This window comes from Piliocolobus tephrosceles, chromosome 8 (genome assembly GCF_002776525.5).
Source record: "Piliocolobus tephrosceles isolate RC106 chromosome 8, ASM277652v3, whole genome shotgun sequence".
In the NCBI taxonomy this organism is placed as follows: domain Eukaryota; kingdom Metazoa; phylum Chordata; class Mammalia; order Primates; family Cercopithecidae; genus Piliocolobus; species Piliocolobus tephrosceles.
The window spans coordinates 9,924,772-9,939,378 of record NC_045441.1 but is presented as its reverse complement, the minus strand read 5'-3'; the positions used below and the strand labels follow the sequence as shown (position 1 = coordinate 9,939,378).

Genomic DNA, 14,607 nt, shown 5'->3' with positions numbered 1-14,607 from the left:
CCCAGACTGGAGTGCGGTGGTGTGACCAGGGCTCACCGCAGCCTTGACCTCCTGGGGCTCAAGTGATCCTCCTGCCTCAGTCCCCCAAGTAGCTGGAACTACAGGCACATGCCAATGCATCCGACTAATTTTTTGTTTATTTTTTTTTTTAAGTTTTTTTTTTTTTTTTTTTGAGGCAGAGTCTCGCTCTGTCGCCCAGGCTGGAGTGCAGTAGCTGGATCTTGGCTCACTGCAAGCTCCACCTCCCGGGTTTATGCCATTCTCCTGCCTCAGCCTCCCGAGTAGCTGGGACTACAGGCGCCTGCCACCTCGCCCAGCTAGTTTTTTGTGTGTTTTAGTAGAGACGGGGTTTCACTGGGTTAGCCAGGATGGTCTCGATCTCCTGACCTCGTGATCCACCCGTCTCAGCCTCCCAAAGTGCTGGGATTACAGGCTTGAGCCACTGCGCCTGGCCAAATTATTTATTTTTTTGTAGAGACGAAGGTCTTGCTATGTTGCCCAGGCTGGTCTCGAACTCCTGGCCTCAAGGCAATTTTGAATCTTATAGAAACAGGATGCCAGAATCTGCAAGGCTACAGATTCTTCGAACGGAGTGGAGCTTCCAGGCATCCTGTAGCTGCCCCGCAAGAAGCTTGCAGCCCGCACCAAGATGAAGGTTGATGATCTCGGCCTCATGCCCACTCTCACCCAGCAGAGGTGGAGTCACTTCAGGACTTCAGGAGGGGGTTGCTGGTGGCAGATCTTGAGTCTTTTACCTGGCCAGCACCTGCCTTGAGCCAGCTCTCAGGAAGGATGTACCATGAGCCCCCAGTCCTGCCCACAGTCCTTCCCCTCGCTCCAGGCTTCCCTTCCACTCCGGCCTGCGTTAACGCAGCTTTCAGTCCCAGGACCCTCAATTCCAGGACTGGGTGCCAGGCTTGTTTTCTCCGGGTTTGCTGCTCCACACGCTTTTCTGGGCCCCAGTTGCTCTTGACCTTAGCAAACCGCAGCTCCTGGAACTCCACCTTGATGATGCCGACCTGACTCCCCGCCCCCTCTTCCCCTGCACTGCCTCCCGCCCTTGGCTCCCACCAGGAGGCACTGAGCTAATCAGGCTGATGATCACCCAGGTTCAATTCCACTTTCCCCGGCTACGACATGCTGTAAATTTCCTTAGCTTCCTGGCTCCCCTGTGAGTCCTGCCTCTCGTCAGGCGGCCTGACTTAGGAAGCCGCCAGCTCCCCGACCTGCTGTATCATCGCAGATGAATCAGGCCTGCCCACCTTGGGGGTGTCATTTCAACAGGCTCTACAGAGTCACATCACCCTCCGCAGCGAAGCACGACTGGTCACGTCTTCCCCCAGGGTCTAGCACAACCCCCGGAGATCTAAATGGCAAGACCCCTCCTGTTCTTCAAAAGCCATATTGTAATCTGCCTGCAAGAGAGCTGAATTTTACAAGATGCTTTGGAAAATGATTTCCCTCATCTCCATGCATCTCCAGGGCAGGCGAGAGGCATACATTTTCATTTATTGGTCAGGAGATGGTCCTTGAACTTCCAGCCTCCTGTCATTCTTGCCCCACCCCCCAGGGTGTCTGGCGATTCAGGGTGACCTGAAAAGACTCAGAGGAGAAGGAGAAAGATCAGACGCTGTGTTTATGCTCAAGCTGAGGGCCCCTGGGACGCAGAAATAAGCCCTGCTTACCATTCCATTTGTCTTGATCCCTTCCAGAAAGGGCCGTGGGAGGAAAGGAGAAGAGAGTGAGCCCCAGGGGGCCCACAGCTTGCACTGTCTGAGCTGGGCTCTGTGACCCACGGAGGCTGGCTTTCTGCGGGGTTGGGGTAAGCATGTGTGAAGTAACCAGAACAAGTGAGAATCTGGTCACATCGTGTTGATACAAGCCCAAAAGGGTCATAAGAAGGACAGGGTGAATGTAACAGGAGACTGTTTTGTTTCTGCTTTTGTTTTTTTTTTTTAGATGGAGTCTCCCTCTGTCGCCCAGGCTGGATTGCGGTGGCACGATCACAGCTCACTGCAGCTTCTGCCTCCCACCCAGGTTCAAGCAATTCTTCTGCCTCAGCCCCCCCAAGTAGCTGGGATTACAGGCACCCGCCATCATGCCCAGCAAATTTTTGTATAGATGGAGTTTCACCACGTTGGCCAGGCTGGTCTTGAACTCCTGACTTCAGATGATCCACCCGCCTCGGTCTTCCACAGTGCTGGGATTACAGTGTGAGCCACTACGCCCAGACAGTAGATGTTTAAAAAACTTTGTGGACACATCTGTAATCCCAGCACTTTGGGAGGCCGAGGTGGCGGATCACTTGAGGTCAGGAGTTTGAGACCAGTCTGGCTAATATGCTGAAACCCCCATCTCTACTAACAATAACAAAAATTAGCTGGTGTGATGGCAGGTGCCTGTAATCCCAGTTACGTAGGAGGCTGAGGCAGGAGAATTGCTTGAACCTGGGAAGTGGAGGTTGCAGTGAGCTGAGACCGTGTCACTGCACTCCTGCCTGGGTGACAGAGTGAGACTGTCTTAAAAAAACAAAACAAAACAAACAAACAAAAAAAGCTTTGTGGAGATGAGTTGTTTTTGTTTTTGTTTTTGTCTTGAGATGGGATCTTGCTCTGTGGCCCAGCCTGGAGTGCAGTGACATGATCATAGCTCATTGCAGCCTCCAACTCCTGGGCTCAAATGATCCTCCCACCTCAGCCTCCCAAGTAGCTGGGACTACAGGTGTGCACCACCATGCCTGGCTAATTTTTTGTAGAGATGGGGTCTTGCTATGTTGTCCAGGCTGGTCTTGAACTCCTGGGCTCAAGCAATCCTGCCTTGGCCTCCCGAAGTGTTGGAATTACAGGCATGAACCACTGTACCTAGCCAAGAGAGATTAGTTAGTTTGTTTTTGAGACAGGGTCTCACTCTGTTGCCAAGGTTGGAGTGCAGTGGCGTGATCTCAGCTCGCTGCAGTCTCGACAATCCGGGCTTAAGCAATCCTCCCACCTCAGCTTCCCGAGTAGCTGGGACTACAGGCAGGCACCACCATGCCCAGCTAATTTTAAAACTTTTTGTAGAGATGGGGGTTTCACCATGTTGCCCAGGCTGGTCTTGAACTCCCAAGCTCAAGAGATTCTCCTGCCTCGGCCTCCCAAAATGCTGAGCCGCTGTGCCTGGCCAAGGGAGGAGTTTTGATTTAATTAAAGTTAACAAGCATTCACAAGGCATCTTCTATACACAAGGCACGGTGTTAGGTGCTGTGGGGTACAGAGAATAACAAAGCCTCATCCTCACCCTGGGGTGAACAAGGGGAAATGATGAACGCAATGAGAGAAGTAGACAAGGTGGTATCAGAGAGGGCTTCCTGGAGGAAGCGGAATTGGAGTTGCAGGATGGGTCAGGTTCTAGAGAGAGATATGTGGGAAGAGGAGGGTAGAGAAGCTTCCGGGAGGCTGAGTGTGGTGGCTCATGCCTATAATCCCAGCACTTTGGGAGGCCGAGGCAGGTGGATCAACTGAGGTCAGAAGTTCGAGACCAGGCTGGCCAACATGGAGAAACCCAGTATCTAATAAAAATACAAAAATTAACTGGGTGTGGTGGTGGGTGCCTGTAATTCCAGCTACTGGAGAGGCTGAGGCAGGAGAATCGCTTGAGCCTGGGAGGCGGACGTTGCAGTGAGCCGAGATCACACCACTGCGCCCCAGCCGGGCGACAGAAGGAGACTCTGTCTCCCAAAAAGAAGAAGAAGAAGAAGAAGAAGTAGCTGCAGGCAGTTTGGCAACCCACGTGCCACGAGGCAGGGGCATGGGTGGGTGTGGGAAGAAATGGAGTCAGGAGGAAAATGAGACCAGATTCCAGGGATGTTGAAAACCATGTTGAGGTGGAGATATTGCTTTAATCAGAAGGCCAGGGCATTCGTGTTGGAGCGGGTGAACCGCATAACTGGGAAGGCAATGGTGGGCTGTGTCAGGAAGCAGTGATTGGCAGTGATTTACAGAGCAGCCGTAAGGTGGATGGACGCCATGGGCTGGCTGCAAGGAGTTGCCCATGAACCGAGTCATGGGTCTGGCAGGAATGGCGCCAAAGGCCAAGCAGGGGTACGTGTGCACCTGCGTGATAGTGAGCAGCGGTGCAGGTGGCCCGAGGTGAGCCCGGAGGGGTGGTCCCTGAGTGCCTCTTTGCTTCTAGGTCCTGTGTTAGTCCCTTCTTACATTGCTGTAAAGCAACACCTGGGGCTGGGTAATTTGTCAAGAAAAGAGGTTGTATTTTGGCTCTCGGTTCTGCAGGCTGTCTGAGAAGCAGAGAGGCATCTGCTTCTGTTGAGGGCCTTAAGAAGGCTCACAATCATGGAGGAAGGCGAAGAGGGAGCCAGTCACATGGCACACGCGTGCACGAGAGAGAGAGAGAGAGAGAGAGAGAGAGAAAGTGCTTTTTTCTTTCTTTCTTTCTTTCTTTTTGAGATGGAGTCTCTGTCTGTTGCCCAGGCTGGAGTGTGATGGCACAATCTTGGGTCACTGCAACCCTGCCCTCCCAGGTTCAAGTGATTCTCCTGCCTTAGCCTCCCGAGTTGCTGAGGTTACAGGTGCCTGCCACCACACCCAGCTAATTTTTGTATTTTTATTAGAGATGAGCGTTTCTCTATGTTGGCCAGGCTGGTCTCGAACTCCTGACTTCAAGTCATCCGCCTGCCTCGGTCTCCGAAAGTGCTAGGATTACAGGCATGAGCCACCGTGCCTGGCTGGAAGTGCTCTTTTAAACTATTATTTATTTATTTATTTATCTGGAGACAGGGTCTGCCCCTGTTGCCCATGCTGGAGTGCAGTGGTGCGATCATAGCTCACTGCAGCCTCAACCTCCCAGACTCATACAATCCTCCCATCTCAGCCCCAGAGTAGCTGGGATTACAGGTGTATGCCACCATGCCTAGCTAACTTTTTTAACTTTAGGTAGAGATGGGAGCAGGGAGGTCTCACTATGTTGCCCAGGCTGGTCTTAAACTCCCGAGCTCAGTCGATCCTCCTGCCTTGGCCTCCCAAAGTACTGGGGTTAGAGGCAAGTGTCACTTTGCCTGGTCTCAACCCTTTGAAACAACCAGGTCTCCCGTAAACTAACTGAGTCACAGCTCATTCATTTCCAGGGGGATGGTGCTGAGCCATTCCCTTGAATCTGCCCTCATGACCCAGTGCCAGTAGGCCCCACTACTGACATTGGGGATAACATTTCAACATGAGATTTAGAAGGGACATGCATCCAAACCATATCAAGCCCCCACCATGACCCCTCTCTCTGTGACTTAGTGTATCTGCCTCCACCTATCTCTTTGCATCTCTATGCATTTGGATTTCTTGGTTTCTGCAAAGTGACAGGGCCAGCCTTCTGTCTTGCTTCAAGTCCAGCCATCACTCTTCTATGGTTGGAGGAAGAGAGAGAAGAAGAAACTTAAGAGGGAAGAGCTGCAAAGAGAGAATTATGATGTAGCTGATGGGAAACTGATGTAGCAACAGCTCATGTTTTCTCTCTCCCACTCTCTTTCTCTTTTAGAACTTTTTATACGCCAGAATTTGTTCCAAGCATTTTACATGTATTAACCCAGTTCATCCCAAGAGTGGTCCCATGGGGAGGGCACATAAGTGATGGATAAGAACACAGACTTGAGCCAGGCACTGTGGCTCACACCTGTAATCCCAGAACTTTTGGGAGGCTGACGTGGTAGGATCGTTTGAAGTCAGGAGTTCGACACCAGCCTGGGCAACATAGCCAGACCCCTGTCTCTATTTTTAAAAAGGTTAAAAATTAGCTGAGCATGGCAGTGCACACCTGCAACAACTTGGGAGGCTGAGGCAAGAAGATTGCTTGAGCCCAGAAGTTTGAGGCTACAGTGAGCCATGATTGCACCACTGCACTCCAGCCTGGGTAACAGAGCAAGACCCTATCTCAAAAAAAAAAAAAAAGACAAAAAAAAAAAGAACATGGGCTTGACCAGATGCCACCCTGTTTTCTAATCCCAGCCTCATACCCGTTGGTTTCATGATCTTGGGCAAGTTGCTAGGATGTCTGCCTCAGTTGCCTTCATTGGTGGACTGGGAATAATGAAAGGTACTTTGCACGTGGTAGGTGGTCATTTAGTTTTTTTGTTGTTGTTGTTTTGCTCTTGTCGCCCAGGCTGGAGTGCAATGGTGCAATCTGGGCTCACTGTAACTTCTGCCTCCTGGGTTCAAGTGATTCTTCTGCCTCAGCCTCCCAAGTAGCTGGGGTTACAAGCATGCGCCACCACACCTGGCTAATTTTTGTATTTTTAGTGGAGATGAGGATTCACCATGTTGGCCAGGCTGGTCTCAAACTCCTGACCTCAGGTCATCCACCCGCCTCAGCCTCCCAAAGTGCTGAGATTACAGGCGTGAGCCACCATGCCCAGCTACTCAGTTTGTTTTGTTTTGTTTTGTTTTACAGCTGAGGGAGCAGAGGTTCAGAGAGAGAAGGTTACTTTCCCAAGCTCACGCAGGCAGTAAATGGCTCACCAAGAGTGGACCTGGGCAGCCTATGGATGTGGGTGCTATGTCCCTCCTCTCCGTTGCACAGATAGGATGAGAGAGTGGGAAGGTGCTGAGATTTCAGTTCCAGATGGGATGTGGGGTCTGTAGCCCTGTTAAGTCCCCCTTCCCATGGCCACCAATGCCTATGGGAGGCAGGAGGCAGGTCTGAAAGTGAAGATGTATGTATTCAGCTCAGTTTTGGAAACTGAGCATTGTTCATTAATGGGTATGTACTCCAAGGAAAAATAAACTATTCTACCTGCAAGACACCTGCACCTGTATGTTTATTGCAGCACTATTCACAATAACAAAGACATGGAATCAACCTTGGTGTCCATCAATGGTGGATTGGATAAAGAAAATGTGGTACATGTACACCATGGAATATTATGTAGCCATAAATAAAAGAGTGAAATCACATCCTTTGCGACAATGTGGATGCAACTAGAGGCCATTATCCTAAATGAATTAACACAAAGACAGAAAACCAAATACCACATGTTCTCACTTATAAGTGGGCGCTAAACATTGAGTGTACATATGGACGTAAATATGGGAACAGTTGACACTGGCGACCCCAAAAAGCAGACAAGGAGTGAGGAGGGCAAGGGTTGAAAAAATACGTATTGGGGCTGGGTGTGGTGGCTTATGCCTGTAATCCCAGCATTTTGGGAGGCCAAGGCAGGCAGATCACTTGAGGTCAGGCGTTCGAGACCAGCCTCGCTAACATGACAAAACTCTGTCTCTACTAAAAATATAAAAATTAACCAGGCATGGTGGGGCACGCCTGTAATCCCAGCTACTTGGGAGGCTGAGGCAGGAGAATCGCTTGAACTTGGAAGATGGGGCTTGCAGTGAGCTGAGATTGTGCCACTGCACTCCAGCCTGGGTGATAGTGAGTCTCAGTCTCAAAAAAAAAAAAAAAAAAAAAATACTTATTGGATACTATGCTCACCACCTGTGTGATGGATTTATTCAGACTCTAAGCCTCAGTACCACACAATATACCTTTGTAACAAACCTGAACATGTACCCCTTGAGTCTAAAATTAAAAAAAAAAAAAGTCAGGTTCATGGTAATTTTTTATCTGTAACTTTTCTGATTTTTTTTTTTTTTTTTTTTTTGGCGAGTTTTTTGAGACAGAGTCTTCACTCTGTCGCCCAGGCTGGAGTGCAGTGGCCAGATCTCAGCTTGCTGCAAGCTCCGCCTCCTGGGTTTACGCCATTCTCCTGCCTCAGCCTCCCGAGTAGCTGGAACTACAGGCTCCCGCCACCTCGCCTGGCTAATTTTTTGTATTTTTTTTAGTAGAGACGGGGTTTCACCATGTTAGCCAGGATGGTCTCGATCTCCTGACCTCGTGATCCGCCCGTCTCGGCCTCCCAAAGTGCTGGGATTACAGGTGTGAGCCACCACGCCCGGCCCACTTTTCTAATTTTTTATTTCCAATTTTGCTGAATTCAAAAAAAATACATACCACTTTAGAGCAAATAGGACATAATGCTAACAACTGATAACTCCAGGTGAAGGTTATATGGGGTTCACTGTTATATATACATATATACATGTAATTTTTTTTTTTTTTTTAAGACAGAATCTCTCTCTGTCATCCAGGCTGGAATGCAATGGTGTGATCTCGGCTCACTGCAACCTCCGTCTCCCAGGTTCAAGCCATTCTCCTGCCTCAGCCTCCTAAGTAACTGGGATTGCAGGCATGCACCACCATTCCTGGCTAATTTTTGTATTTTTAATAGTGTCAGGGTTTTACCATGTTGACCAGGCTGGTCTTGAACTCCTGACCTCAGGAGATCCGCCTGCTTTGGCCTCTCAAAATGCTGGGATTACAGGTGTGAGCTACCATGCCCAGGTAGGGTTCACTTTTTAAAACTTTGTTGTTTTAACTTCTCTGTAGATTTGCAAATTTTCAAAATTAAAAAAAAAATTAAAAAGGCTGAACATACTGGCTCAAGCCTGGAATCTCAGCATTTTGGGAGACAGAAGTGGTTGGATCGTTTGAGCCTAGGAATCCAAGACCAGCCTGGACAACACAGCGAAACCCCATCTCTACAAAAAAAAAAAAACATTAAAAATTAGTCAGGCGTGGTGGCCAACACCTGTAGTCCCAGTTACTTGGGAGGCTGAGGCTGGAGGAATTCTTGAGCCCAGGAGCTCAAGGCTGCAGTGAGCAGTGATCACACCACTGTGCTCTAGCCTTGGCGGAAGAGTGAGACCTTGTCTCAGAAAAAGAAAAGAAAAGAAACAGAATTTTGATGGCAAATATGGAAATAATCAAGTGTAACGGAGTGTTTTTCTCACAGGAGAGGCCAGGAGGGGACCGCTGAGAAGAGGCATGGTGCCTGCAGGTGCTCAAAGTGTCCAGGAGGGGGCAGCAGAGTCCAGGTTCTGTCTCAGGTTAGGCTTTGAAGCGGGTGGCCGGTGGGAGACACCTTCGAGAATACGGTGAATCCTGAGCGGCATGGCTGGAATCATAATAATTTTTAAAAAGCGTCCTAGAAATATTAAGGACAGCGATGAAAGAGGCTTTAGAAACCTAGTCCTTATTCGGCAGTAGGCAAGACTGAGTCCAAATAGATTTTTCCCAGATTTAACCTAAGGGAATTCATGAGAAAGCTGGAAATAGAGCTCAGGTCTCTATCTCTTTAGATGCATGGAAAGAAATATCAGCCCATTTTCAGAAGGAGAGCTTGGAAAATTTGGTTTTCTTTGGTAGGAAATGAATCTCTCTCTCTCTGTGTGTGTGTGTGTGTGTGTGTCTGTCTGTCTGTCTACCTTGCCTCCTGGACACCAGCAAATGGTGTCAGTGGAGTGCAGGGAATGGTCCTCTTCCCACTGCAAATCTCTGTGTTGTTATCTTGAACCCCAAATGCATCAGATTTTATGTACTAGAGGAAGGGAGGAGAGAGAGAGTCTGGGAGGTTAGAAACAGGAGCTATGGGAAATAGGAGGGAAAGATCTGGGAACCATGAAAATTGTAATAAAATTGCTTTATTATTTTTAGTTACTACAAATATATATTATAATATTTACTAAGGAAAAAATCAGAACTCATAAAAATAAGAACTTAAAAATGCCCACAATCTTATATACCAAAGGTAAATGCTCTATATTTAAACACAAGTGTTTTTCATGAAGATGGTATTCAATAATTCTTATGAGAGCATTTTGTGAGATGTAAAGTGCATGCAGCAGTCCCGTGTCCAAGGGATCACGGTTGTAAACAGCGCGTTGAGGGCGCTGTCCATGGTACTGAATCCGGGCAGGCGAGAGGAGGAACCTCTTTGACCTTGTTTGAAAGTTCTAGCAGGGAAGTCCAGATACTTGTATGCCTTTGACTGAAGCGTGGTCCTCCTCTATCAGAGAGGGTCGTCCTCTCGTTCTCTTCAACTGAGCATTCAGCTTTAGGAGGGACACATATGGGGCAGCGAGGGAGGACGGGAACACCCGCCTACCCAGCCAGATCAGTCAAATCAATCCTGGTGATCAATGGGGTGACAGATGTTGCAGTCAGAGCACCCCTCAAATCTGGAACCTCTTTGAAAACTGAGCAGGAAAGCTTAGCCTGATATCAAGGCAAGCCCATTGGAGCTTCCATGGGTTTCTATTTGAGAATCTCCCAGCACTGCCATCTCCCTCCTCTTTCTCCTTGGTAAGTACAGGGCTTGTTTCCCGTACTTACAATGGGAACATTTAGTTCCCATGGAAGGGTCTCAATGGGGAAATGCTCCACCAAGCTGAGCCGGACTGGAATCTCCTCACTCCCAGACTTCTCAACTCCATGCCTTAAAATGATGTCATTACCTGAGGCCTCTGAATTTGGATCTGAAAAGAGAGATAAAACCAGGTGAAGGCTCAGCTCATGAGGAATTTGGGATTTTGGAAGCATAAGGAGGCTTGGGATGGGAAGTGTTTGGTTTAATTATTTTTATTTTTTAATTTTTTTGAGACAAGCTTAATCTGCCATCTAGACTGGAGTGCAGTGGCACAGTCACGACTCACTGCGGCCTGTAACTTCTGGGCTCCAGCGATCCTCCCACCTCAGCCTCCCAAGTAGCTGGGACTACATGTGCACACAACCACACCTGAATAATTTTTAAATTTTTTGTAGAGATGAGGTTTTGCTATGTTGCCCAGGGTGGTCTCAAACTCCTGGGCTCAAGTGATCCATCCACCTTGCCCTCCCAAAGTGCTGGGATTACAGGTGTGAGCCACTGTGCCTGGCTATTTTATAATTTCTTTTTTTGTTTTTTTTGAGACGGAGTCTCGCTCTGTCGCCCGGGCTGGAGTGCAGTGGCCGGATCTCAGCTCACTGCAAGCTCCGCCTCCCGGGTTCACGCCATTCTCCTGCCTCAGCCTCCCGAGTAGCTGGGACTACAGGCGCCCCCCACCTCGCCTGGCTAGTTTTTTTGTATTTTTTAGTAGAGACGGGGTTTCACCGTGTTAGCCAGGATGGTCTCAAACTCCTGACCTCGTGATCCGCCCGTCTCGGCCTCCCAAAGTGCTGGGATTACAGGCTTGAGCCACCGCGCCCGGCCTATAATTTCTTTTACAGTGACAGAATCTCACTTTGTTGCCCAGGCTGGTCCCAAACTCCTGACTTCAGACAATCTTCCTGACTTGGCCTCACAAAGTGCTGGGATTGCAGGCGTGCACCACCGCACCTGGCTTAAGTGGTTAGTTTAGAACTTGTCCCATTACCTGGATTGTAGCACAAACCAATTGTGCCTTCCCTTCCCCGCCAGGTAGGTTTACAGGTATCCTGGCTGGAGATTTCATCTTTGCCCCAAAGGGCAAGGGAGCATAGCACCTGAAGACGTTCACACTTGTTATTTCTCCTACCTTCAACTATCCATCCAGTTTAAATCATATTAAGGCAGTGATCAAGGAGTAGTCACCTTTTGCCCAAGTGACCAATCTTGGCCTTAATCATGGGGGGACAATCTGATGTTATATACTTGTTGAAGTGATGCGATAGCATTATCTGTGATATCATAAAAATGTTTAATCTGATTCCAGTTAAGCCTTTAGACCCAACCTCCAGTATTTGCAATCCCAGAATATCTCTAATACCTCTGATCCTAAGGGTAGGGGAGGCAAGTTAGATGACATCATGAAACAAACCAGGGGTGTGAGACATTTTTCAAGACAACCATCCTAGACTCTTAAGAAAAGCAATATACTTTAAAATGTAGGCACCCATTCTAGATTAAAAGACCAAAGAGACATAACAGAAGTCAGTGAGTGAAATCTGTTGTATCTACAACTGAGAAAAAAAAACTAGTAATAGAAGATGTCCTTGGGCTAATTGGAAAAATTGGATATCAGATGATATTGTGAAGTTACGATCAACGTATTGGATATAATCATGGTATTGGGAAGTGTGGGCTGAAATGGTTAGGGATCAAGTGTCATAATGTTGGCAGCTGACTTCCAAATTATTCAGCAAAAGTTAGTGAATAGATCGATACAAATAAAGAGACCTATGGCATGTTAAGCCTTGTTGAGCTGCATGGAGTATGTATTTACTGCACTACTATTTTGACTTTTATGTGTGTTTACAAATTAAAATAACTAAGTAAGTTGGCCATCAAGGATGTACTTACAGTAGGGAAGGAAACTTCAGAATCTGAAGCCTCAGGGGTCAAGGGAAGGTGATTCTACCTTGCTACTTAGCTTTTATTCTTCCCCTGAGTTAGGCTTGTTTCCTGGCAGTATGGACCTGGGAGGATCACCTGGACCAATAAACTGTAAACATGGTTTTGCTTTCCTGAAGGTCCTACCATGCAGGAAAGGAGAAGAAAGTCTCAGGGTTGGGGGAGGCTAGCATCCCATCCAGGCCCTTCTTACCTTTGTTTCAGGGTCTATGTTTCTCAGGGAGAGCTGGAAATTACTATAGATGGATTCCACGTGGATGGAGTCATCATCTTCTAGAGGGATGGAAAGCACCATGGAAACAGGAGGTTAGAAGGACAAACGTTCATCTCTCCCTTTAATCCCATCCAATGGAGGGTGAGAGAGTTTATCCCTACCCCTAGGAAACTGAAAACTCTTGAAAATGTGACAAACTGTCAACACTACCTGACTCAGCAGCTCCCAATACAGACATATTAAGGCTATGAATTTTCTGAGTACAGCTGTAGCTGCATCCCGCAAGTCTTGATACTAAGTATTTTCTCACTTTCACTATAATCTCTTATCTGATCCATACATTATTTAGAAACTTGAAAAAATTTCCAAAGATATGGGATTTTTGTTTTCATTTTCCAAAAATATTTTTGTTATTGATTTCTAACATACTTGCATTATGGTCAGATAAGATCGTCTGATTCAAATAATTTTTTATAAGTTTGTTGAGGCTTTTTAAGTGTCCTGTGTGTGGCCATCCTTAAAAGTTTTCTCATGGACTCACGTAATAAATGTATACCCTCTATTTGTTGAATGTGGTGTTCTGTATTGTATTAAGGCTAATTATTTTGTCCAAAAGTTCTGTAATCCTCAATGACTTCTGTCAATTACTAAGAGGGGTGTTTTAAAAATTTCTCACATGCTGGTGGATTTGTTAGTTTTCCTTCATAGCTTTGTCAGTTTTTGCTTTATCTATTTTGAGGCTGTATTAATAGAGCATACAAATTAGACTTGTGTCTAACAGAGTAAGCCATTTGCTAATATTGATCATTTTTATCCCTAGTAATTCTTTTTGCTTTAAAGTGTATGTGACTGCAATGAGTAAAGCTATACACAAAACAACAGATACTTTGTTTAGTATTACCCTGTTTTGTTTTCCTATACTTTTGTTTCTAACCTGTGTGTTTCCAATTTACGTGTACCTCCCACCCACAGTGAATGCCTAGTTTTCTTTTTTAAAAAATCCTTTGTAAACTAGAGTTTAATCTACTTATATGTATTATGCTTTGTGATATATTTGCATTACTTCCTATCATTTTATTTTGGATTTTTTTTTTTTTGTTTTTTTGTCTTGTGATGTTGGCTCGTTCTGTCTCCCAGGCTGGAGTTAAGTGGCGCGATCTCGGCTCACTGCAAGCTCCACCTCCTGGGTTCATGCCATTCTCCTGCCTCAGCCTCCTGAGTAGCTGGGACTACAGGCACCCCCAACCACGCCCGGCTAATTTTTTTTCTTATTTTTAGTAGAGATGGGGTTTCACTGTGTTAGTCAGGATGGTCTCGATCTCCCGACCTCGTGATCCACCCGCCTCAGCCTCCCAAAGTGCTGGGATTACAGGCGTGAGCCACCGCGCCCGGCCTTCTTCTTCTTCTTTCTTCTTCTTCTTCTTCTTCTTCTTCTTCTTCTTCTTCTTCTTCTTCTTCTTCTTCTTCTTCTTCTTCTTCTTCTTCTTCTTCTCTTTCTCCTTCTCCTTCTCCTTCTCCTTCTTCTTCTTCTTCTTCTTTTTTTAAGAGACAGGGTCTTGCTCTGTTGCCCAGGCTGGAGTGCAGTGGTGTAATCATAACTCACTGCAGCCTTGACCTCCTGGGCTCAAGTGATCCTCCTGACTCAGCCTCCTGAGTAGCTAGGATTACAGGCATGCACCACTGTGCCTGGCTAATTTTTTAAATTTTTTGATCTCGTTATGTTGCCCAGGCTGGTCTTGCCTGGCCTCAAGAGATCCTCCAGCCTCGGCCTCCCAAAGCGTTGGGACTATAAGCATGAGCCACTGCATCCCACCTCCTTTTTCTTTTTCTCCCTTTCCTGCTCTTTGTGGGTTGACTGGACTTTTTCCTCATTCTAATCTTCCCCTTCTTTAGAATTTAAAGACTATTTTGAGAAATTTCTCATTCCACGTATTTCCTTCTTTAGAAGTTAAAGACTCTAGTTTTAGAAATTTTGGGCCGGGCGCGGTGGCTCAAGCCTGTAATCCCAGCACTTTGGGAGGCCGAGACGGGCGGATCACGAGGTCAGGAGATCAAGACCATCCCGGCTAACACGGTGAAACCCCGTCTCTACTAAAAATACAAAAAACTAGCCGGACAAGGTGGCGGGCGCCTGTAGTCCCAGCTACTCCGGAGGCTGAGGCAGGAGAATGGCATAAACCCGGGAGGCAGAGCTTGCAGTGAGCTGAGA

The 14,607-nt window shown here is 47.2% G+C and overlaps 1 protein-coding gene across 1 annotated transcript in view; it reads right to left on the bottom strand.

Annotated features, from left to right (window-relative positions):
* Positions 1-9,498: 9,498 nt before the first annotated feature.
* Positions 9,499-14,607, bottom strand: part of MUC17 (mucin 17, cell surface associated) — an 18,059-nt gene continuing 12,950 nt past the window's right edge. The window contains exons 12-13 of the mRNA XM_026456597.2: positions 12,378-12,454; positions 9,499-10,352 (exon numbers count right to left, since the gene is read on the bottom strand). Coding sequence (XP_026312382.1) covers positions 10,314-10,352; positions 12,378-12,454 — 116 coding nt within the window. The 3' untranslated portion in view covers positions 9,499-10,313. The remainder of the gene's footprint in view (positions 10,353-12,377; positions 12,455-14,607) is intronic.